Genomic DNA, 8968 nt, shown 5'->3' on the forward strand with positions numbered 1-8968 from the left:
TCTTGTTTTGAGCAGAATACCAGCCTTTTTAATATTTTATCCATGTCTGATATTCTGTCTGCTATGATGCCTCCACTGCTATGGAGGAGTTGTTAAACCAAAAAAATGCAAAAATGAGGTGGGAGTTGGTAATTAGTGTTCCCTTTCAGAGCCATGCTCCTAGGATGGGGACTTATAGAATCATAGCATCATGGAATGGTTTGGGTTGGAACGGACCTCAAAACCCATCCAGTCCCCCCCTGCCATGGGCAGGGACACCTCCCACTGGATCAGGGGCTCCAAGCCCCATCCAACCTGGCCTGGAACCCCTCCAGGGATGGGGCAGCCCCCACTGCTCTGGGCACCCTGGGCCAGGGCCTCCCCACCTGAACAGCAAAAACAGTTCTGCCTAAGATCTCATCTCAATCTCCCCTCTTTCAGCTCAAAACCAAAAGCAAAGTAATGAGTATGGACCACTGGAAAATGTCCAGCTTTGGGATTTAAAGGTCAGTGCTGAATGATTTCACGAATTCCCATCTTTTCTCTATAACTTAGGTTTACCTCTGCTGGTACAAAGAACAATCGCCAGGACGATTGTCCTGCAGGAAATCGTAGGAAAAGGCCGATTTGGTGAAGTCTGGCGTGGAAAATGGTGTGGGGAAGATGTAGCTGTGAAAATCTTCTCCTCCAGAGATGAACGGTCCTGGTTTCGTGAGGCAGAAATTTATCAGACAGTGATGTTGAGGCATGAAAACATCCTGGGATTTATTGCTGCCGATAACAAGGGTAGGCTCTGCGTTGTGTGCTGAATCCCGGGTCTTTGTCTCAGAGTCGCTTTCTCTGTCCCAGCTCCCATCTGAAACACCAGACTGCTGAACCTGGTGGCTGTCCTGAGCTCCATCCTAATGTGGTGGCTGGCAGACTTGGTTTTGCGCCTGCCTGAGCTGAGCAGAAATCGGGGAAGGCTTCTTCTGGCTGGTTGTTTTTAATAAAGCTGATTAATTGCTTCCTCCGGGCAGATAACGGGACCTGGACGCAGCTCTGGCTTGTCTCCGAGTACCACGAACAAGGGTCCCTGTTTGACTACCTGAACAGAGGCACAGTGACAGTGGAGGGCATGGTCCGGCTGGCGCTGTCGGTGGCCAGTGGCCTGGCACACCTCCACATGGAGATTGTTGGCACACAAGGCAAGTGCTGCCCTCCCGCGTGGCCTCCCAGTGTTTTTATAGAATCATAGAGTGGTTTGGGTCTGAAGGGACCTCAAAGCCCATCCAGTTCCACCCCTGCCATGGGCAGGGACACCTCCCACTGGATCAGGGGCTCCAAGCCCCATCCAAGCTGGCCTGGAACCCCTCCAGGGATGGGGCAGCCCCACTGCTCTGGGCACCCTGGGCCAGGGCCTCCCCATCCTCATTGTGAAGAATTTCTGCCTAATGTCTGATCTAAATCTCCCCTCTTTTGGCTTCAAACCATCTCAGGGAGCTTCAGTGCTATTTGCAAAACGTTTATAGGTTACGTGGTACCATAAAGCACGTTACAAACGGTTCTGCTGCCAAGAGGAGTATTGGCATAAGTGATGTAGTAAAGTGTATACAGAGGGCAGGAATATCATTCTCCTCCTTTGACTCTCTGAGCTTCTGTCCTCCTTCAAGTGGCAGCACCTGTGCTGAATTAACTGCGCTGATGAAGGATGTGCTCAATAAATTCAGAAGGTGATCTTATGGTTTCTTTTTTTTGTGTTCTATTTTTGATACTGTTTTGTTTTTTGAACAAAAACAGCCTCAAGGTTTTTTTAGTTTCATGGCATTTGGCAGGGCTTAGCACAAAAGAGGCTTTAATGTTTTTCACGGGGCATAGTAACAAAGTTGAATAAAACTACTTTTGCTTTTTTTGCTTGATACATTAAATCCATGCTGCTGTTATCCAAACTGATGGCACTTTCTTTTTCCTGCGAGCAGGGAAGCCAGCAATCGCGCACCGAGATCTGAAATCTAAGAACATCCTGGTGAAGAGGAATGAAAGCTGTGCCATCGCAGACCTGGGGCTGGCGGTGAAGCACGACTCAGTGCTGAACACCATCGACATTCCCCAGAACCCCAGGGTGGGGACCAGGAGGTGGGTAAGGATGGGCTTTTCTCAACAGAGACTGCCTTTCTGAGCCTTCCTTGCCCTTTCCTCCATTGGTGACTCCCTGTCCAGATCTATCCTCGGCTCTGAATTGCTCAGCAGGAAAACGCAAGGCAGTTGTGGTTCCTCCCCAGCAGGGAGAAGGGAAAAGGAAATAAGGGAGAGACTTCTGGTCTGGAAACTAAATCACTTTTAATAAATCAATAATAATAAAAACCCCAATAACATTAATAAGAAAATAGTAAAATATATACAAATATATGAAACCAACCCTCCCTGATGAGCATACGTCACACTGGTGCTGCAGAGCAGATGTGGGGAAGGTCCCGGGCTGGACTCAGTGGCAGGCAGGAGGTGGATTCAGGTATGCACAGATCAGGATGAGGGACAAACAGATGGACGGGGTCTTCACTGGATGCTGGCTATCTAAAAAGAGGGCTCGACCTCAGTTTTATCCCTCAGTTTTATACAGAGTATGACATGTATGGGATGGAATACTCTAATGGCCAGTTTAGGTTGCCTTTCCTGCCCGCTTCTCCCTGCAGGTGCGACCCTTTTTTACTTCTTACAGCATTCCACCAGCTCAAGGATGGCCTTGGTCTCCATGGGAATAACTTTAAGCAATGGCCTTCCTGCATACCAATGCCCTGTTACTTTGGTGATAGCTAAAAACGTCAGGTGTTACCATCTGAAGAGAAGGACACAGTCTCAAGAACGTTAGCCTTCAGAAACTGAAGTTACTTAGAAAAGGCTTAGCTGAAAAGGTAGAGAATTGGTTTAGCTCAAACCAGAACACTCCCCCTCTGCTTTTGGCATCTGTTGAGTGTTGGCAACAGACCCCAACCCTCCGTCCTCGACAGGTGGGTGTGGAAGGCAGATTCCAGCCCTGGCCTGGGGTGGAGCTTGCGGCTGCACGCTGACCATGGCTCTGCAATGTGAGCGGCTGTAGGCCGCTGCAGCATTAAATTCATCACCCAGGCCAGCTCTCTCGCTTTCCCTCGTAATCAAAAGGGTTTTCTCTCTTTTCCCCCTTTTTCTCCTTTTCCCCCTTTTCCCAGCAGTTCTGGCTGCTGCCTGGCTTGGCATGCAGCAGTACAGCTGCGGCCTTTTGTATGAGCTCCCTTGCGCAAACTGACCTCTGTGTCCTTTGAAGGTATATGGCTCCCGAGATTCTTGATGATGTGATGAACACGAACATCTTCGAGTCCTTCAAGCGTGCAGACATATACTCTCTTGGGTTAGTGTACTGGGAGATAGCCCGAAGGTGCTCCGTTGGAGGTGAGGCTTCTGGCGTTTTCGTTTCACAATCCAGGCTGCCTTTATCTTCAATAAAACAAAAGGAATCATCCATGTCCCTGCCCCTGCTCTCTCAGATATCTCAGCACTATGTGGCATTGGAAGTCTTGTGGAGTGGTTGTTGAAAGTGGCCCCAAATAGTGCTCTCTTTCATAAAAATAAACAATTAGAATTTATTCTGGAGTTTGTGTCACCTACACGATAAATCTTTCCTAGGGATCACGGAGGAATACCAGTTGCCTTACTATGATGTTGTGCCTTCTGATCCTTCGATAGAAGACATGAGAAAGGTGGTTTGTGAGCAGAAGCTCAGACCAAATATTCCCAACCAGTGGCAGAGCTGTGAGGTAAAAGCACTTTTCCAGTTGATTACGAAGTGTGTTTAAATTAAGACTGAATTTTTCAGTGGTTCAAAAGGAACCCAGTGCCCAGGCTCTCCTGAATCGGAACGCGTTGCAGATATTTAGCTCTTTTGCATCTCCCAGATCAATACATGGAAACCTGCCTTGGCACCAAACGTTGAGCTCTCTGGACCATGGATTTATGACATTGCTGTTGTCTTACCATTTGGGAGAACTATGTTTTATTTTCCAGTACTGCACTTAACAAATTAAAAGCAGGAGGGGAAGGTTTAATTCTTGGCCTGTTCTGTTACGTTCTGCTTCGCAGGCGCTGCGTGTGATGGGCCGGATAATGCGGGAGTGCTGGTACGCCAACAGCGCCGCGCGCCTCACCGCCCTGCGCATTAAGAAGACGATTTCGCAGCTGGGCGTGCAGGAGGACTCCAAAGCCTGATGGAGAACAAGAGGGGAATGAATTCTGCTGTTCATCTTTCAACATGTGATAGTATTTTTCTTTTCGGTCTACCTCACATAACATGGTTCAGTATTTAAGTGCCCAAGCCAGAGCACTCACATCGAGCTTCATCTTTGGCCGCTGGAACGGGCAGCTTTAGACTTGTAGTTTGTGCTTTATACAGCAAGTCGATGACTCGCTTTGGATTTCCAAAGTGAATTCGGCACTGGGTAAATCGCAGAGAGGAGCTTAAGGCACCACAACAGTGTGAAAATCCCTTTCGCTATTGCACTTTCTATCCCAGTCAAACGCTGAACTCATTGGAAATTGCTGGTGTTGGTTAAAGCCTGTCTGCGAGAGAAACCACACGTTTTATCCTCAAACCCCGTAAAAGGCCAAATTTAATCAAGCTTTTTACACATTTTTACGCAGGGATCTGAAAAGGGGCTGTCAGTGCAATGCATTTTAAATGCTATATTGATCATTACCTGAGCAAATAAAGGTGAAAATTCCACTCGGCACATATATTGTGAACAAAGCATCTACTCCATCTTATATTCACTTTTATTTTTATTGTCTTGATTTCATATACAATGTTATAGCTAGGATTTAGAGTTATTTTAATCTGTTTGTTTGTTCATTGAATGTTTTGATCAAGGGATGATTTTTAATGGTTAATAGGAGAAACAATAGAGGCAATACTTTTCCGATAGATACATAGAGATGGAATGGGAGAAATTCTACCTGAGCTGTGGAAGTATATATTTTTTTAACCAGATCTTGCCATTCTGTCACTGCTAATGTTTTTTTAGTGCCTTTTGATGTTTTAGGGGGAAGCTTTAACAAAGTTAGTTCTTGGGAACCAGGTGAAACCTAGCAGAGAGGTTCTTGTGGGCGGTGAGGAGCTGTGCGCCCGCCTGGCACTGGTGGAGGACTCGGGGATGCCCTTGTGACCGAGGGCCACCGCTGCGGTGTTTGGGGGTGGCAAAGCTCCTGCTCCCAGCTGGCTGCCGGAGCACTGCCCGAGGCTGTTGGAGGTTAATGTGTTTTCACCACCCTGGCTTTTGGCACCTGAAATCACTGTTTCAGACGTACCTGTGCTTAGGACTGGGTCACTGCTTGCTGTTGTCTGTCACAACCTGTTAAAATGTAAATTTAAAGCACTGCTGTCCTTGCATGAAGCCAATACAGCCTGTTCAGAGGCTTTGTGGGGATTTCTGTGTTGGCCCAGGTTGGTGGGAAGTATTCACATTTCTAATCATATTTCCACAGTGCTGCAAGCTAAAAAGCGAGGAGTTTTCTCAAGATTCACTGATGTTCTGGGATTTTGTGAGATGTCTGCACATGTGAATGTAGTATTCTAATATTTTAATAGCCAAATTTGAACATTTCATAATAATACGGTTCTTTAAATGTTTCTAAATCCAGGTGGTCCGTGGAAATCAAACCCATATATGTTTCCAGAGTAGCAAAACTTTGCTAAAATTCAGTGTAGCACACGCAGCTCGGTGCAAGTAAGCTGTTAGCGAATTATGGTGTTTAAAGTCAGCCTTTTGGATGAAACCTTCTGAATGAGTTAAACTCTTAGAATGCGTTAAACTTTTACTGAGTGGGATGGATGGTATTTTCAGTACTTCTTCTTTCATCCGGACACGCACGCTCTTGGACATCATGGTCATCTTTAGGGATGTTGATTGCCCCATAAATAGGCTGTAAAGGAATTTAGCTGTTTGCAGAACTTTGGGTCATTCCTGCTTGTGTTCAATACTGCTAGGCTTTGCCTCGTGTTATGGTCTGGTAGCTGAGTGGTGGAGAGTATTTCTACTTGATTACTAGTAGGTTTTTTTCCCCCCACATGCTTTCTGAAGCATAATCAGTCATTTTAGAGATGTCATTCTCCTGTGCTTCAGCTGTATGAACCACACTGGGGAGCTCTCTCGATGCATATGATGCTGTTTGAGGGGTGATCGTTGCAGATCTCTGATCCAAAGACTCGTGCTGATTTGGAAGCTTAAGATCTGTCCTTGTAGACTGCAACTTGAAAAAAAAATCCTTTACAATCTTTTCCAACCTTAATGATTCTCCGATTAATATTTTTGCCCTGGTTTCTTTTTTCCTGCCTTTGCTGAGAGGCAGGTGCACGTTTTAACGAACTAGAGTTAAACACAACTGGGCCAAGGAGCTGGTGTTGCTGCACAGGGCTATAAGATGTTTATAGTTGCACTCTCCTTTAAAAAAGCACCAAAAACATCTTTGTTTTGGTAACCTTTTCCCTCGGTGTAGACTTGTCCTGTTCAAATCTAAGAACAGACGTCACACTGAGATGTTTCTTTGTGGTTTTAGGGAGGCTTTGGTTTCTTGAGAGGTTGCTGATGTTCCTGCAAATCTTCATGTAAAGCACAATTTCTGAATCTCATAGGAGTTTCCAGATTTAGGGATGCTCAAGAGCAGTCACCACATTTAGCCTCTCCTAAGGGGGACTTCTTGTTTAGAGGAGGAGCTAATTTTCTTTAATTCGCTTCTAATAACAACCTAAAACTTAATGCATGGAAATTGAACTGAAAGGGAAGGTTAATTAACGTTTTCTTCAGCATCTGATTTTTTTTTGTTTCCTTAAACGTTCCCTCCAATGAGAAATTCAGACTGTAATCTCTCTGTACTTTGCTATTTTTATAGTCGTTTGCACTTAGCCAAGATTGTTCCCCCATGGACCCCTGTAATGAACCCAGAGCAAGCCCTGTAATAATATTTTAGTTACTGTTAGGTGATTTCTGGTTTTGATAATAGATTTAGGAATCATAAATGAATTGGTTTAGAAACTTGCCTCATCCCTACAGCAAGGGCTCAGAGCTGTAGGAAGATCTTGTGGTCCCTGTGACCGTGGCGGGGCCCTGGCTGCCCTCGGGCCCCAGCGCATCCTTGCTAGTGGAAAGAAAGGTTTTGTGTTTCAAAGAGAGGTGTTGAACAAACCACACGGGCGTGTTCAGCACCAGGACTCCTGCCCGGGGCAGGGAGTGTGTCCGCAAGGCTCTCAGCTGTGCTGGAGGCTGCGCTGGGAAGACGGCCGGGAAGGTGCTCTGTTGAGGTGTTTACAGCCTACAGATACAGATGCAAGTGTGCATCTTTGTGTGTTGGCTCGTGAGGCTCAAAAATTTCCCCTCTGGTTTAGTGTCGGTTGTGTAAAGCCATCCATGGGCTGCGTGCAGGGCCCGTGCCTGCCCGGGGCTTCCTGCAGCAGCGTTGGGCGTTCATCTTCCCCGTGAATCGGAGCGCGGCTGCCTGGGCAGCACCTGCGAGGCTGTGGTTCGGAACGTGGCAGGGATCATCACCCCATGCTGAGGCACCCCTGTCCCCGTGCAGCTTTTAGGGAAAGACACCCGTGTTGTTTTTATAGGCAGCACGATTTATGAATGTAGGGGAAATCAGCATTAGGAGGTACAATATATTTTTACAGAGTACGAGAAATGTGCAATAAGTTGTAACCAAAGGCGCTGAATGTATTTTTTGCGTAAAGACTGATTGTATTTTGTATGTAGCTACTACATTTGTGTCTAAATCTGCTGTGGTTTTCAGTCCCCAGAGAGAAATATGTAGTGTTTTGTCTATCTATGAACCAGGTTCTGAGTTGTCTGTTTTTCAAAGAAGCGTAAATATTTTATCTGGAAGTATTGTAATATTTTAGAACTTAGTAGAGCAGCACCATGCTAAAACTCAGCCTTCGTATTGTGAAATACCTGACCTAGTGTATGCTGCGGCAAGTTATTTCTAAAACTATTGCTGAAGTTCTTGCTTGATATCGCAGCTGCCCCTGGATGTAAATAATCTGTTTCAATGTTGTATTTTGTATGCATATTTTACATACCGGTATCCTTTTGGCAAGACGTGGCGATTTTAATAAATCAATCACATTCTGCCCTTGCGTTCCAGTGAAGTGTAAATCTGTTTTCTTGTTCGTTTGGCGAGAGGAAAAGGGGTGAGGGCAGTCTGAGGTGTCCTGCAGGCAGTGGAGGCTCCAAACAGGAGCCAAAACCCTTGGGCCAGCTCGTACCTTGCAGCTCCTTGCCCAGAGGGGATGCTGCCACCAAGCACGGGGCTCTCGCATCTCTGCAGAGACCAGGAAAGCACAGATTCCTGCTGGGCAGCGCATCCCATCGCTGCTTCCGGCTGACGTGCTGCAGAATGGAGTGTAAGTTGTGGCTGGAGGGGCATCCCGCCTGCTCTCTCTTGGGTGTTGGGCATTGATGGTGCGTGAGCTCACTGTTCCTCCTGGCACGCACTCTTGCTGGTGCAGAGCAGACACAGTGATGCACGGAACATCCCACTTCTGCTGTGGCTGTGCCAAATGCTTGTTCTATAAAGGAGAGGCACAGCTGGGAAGCACCTGCGCTGAACCAGAGCGTTCCCTCTACCCTTGAGCCTCCCTGTCTGGGGAACAGCTTCTCTCCCGTGCTGGAGGGCAGCCCTGGTGAGACACAGGGCTGACGTCTTGTAGGGAGAACCTGCTCTCGGCCTTAGCACGTTGTTCTTGCGCCTGTGCTGGTGTGAGCTCTGTCTGAGTGCCCTTTCACTAAAGTCCTTGGATCCCACTGTTCCAGCCATTCAGGTTTTCAGTGGGGTAAATATGAGTGAGACCCACACACACTTGAAGTCTTTACTCGCTTGAAATTCCCCCCAAATTTAATCATAACCTAGGGATTTAAGTCAGGTGTTATTTGAATTTAAGGCATGTCAAAATGCAACACACCACACTGCTTCCCAAGAGGATCAAGAC

At 46.8% G+C, this 8968-nt stretch overlaps 1 protein-coding gene across 2 annotated transcripts in view; it reads left to right on the top strand.

Moving 5' to 3' along the window:
* ACVR1C (activin A receptor type 1C) overlaps nucleotides 1-8109 on the top strand; it is a 30574-nt gene extending 22465 nt beyond the window's left edge. Inside the window, exons 4-9 of one of the 2 annotated variants that reach the window (XM_054069399.1) lie at nucleotides 535-765; nucleotides 999-1166; nucleotides 1938-2094; nucleotides 3260-3384; nucleotides 3619-3749; nucleotides 4072-8106. In XM_054069399.1, coding sequence (XP_053925374.1) covers nucleotides 535-765; nucleotides 999-1166; nucleotides 1938-2094; nucleotides 3260-3384; nucleotides 3619-3749; nucleotides 4072-4197 — 938 coding nt within the window. In that variant the 3' untranslated portion in view covers nucleotides 4198-8106. Of the gene's footprint in view, nucleotides 1-534; nucleotides 766-998; nucleotides 1167-1937; nucleotides 2095-3259; nucleotides 3385-3618; nucleotides 3750-4071 lie in introns of both variants that reach the window. The other variant, XM_054069400.1, reaches the window with a different exon arrangement.
* The last annotated feature ends 859 nt before the right edge of the window (nucleotides 8110-8968 follow it).

The sequence above is a fragment of the Cuculus canorus genome, chromosome 6 (assembly GCF_017976375.1).
Source record: "Cuculus canorus isolate bCucCan1 chromosome 6, bCucCan1.pri, whole genome shotgun sequence".
Lineage (NCBI taxonomy): Eukaryota > Metazoa > Chordata > Aves > Cuculiformes > Cuculidae > Cuculus > Cuculus canorus.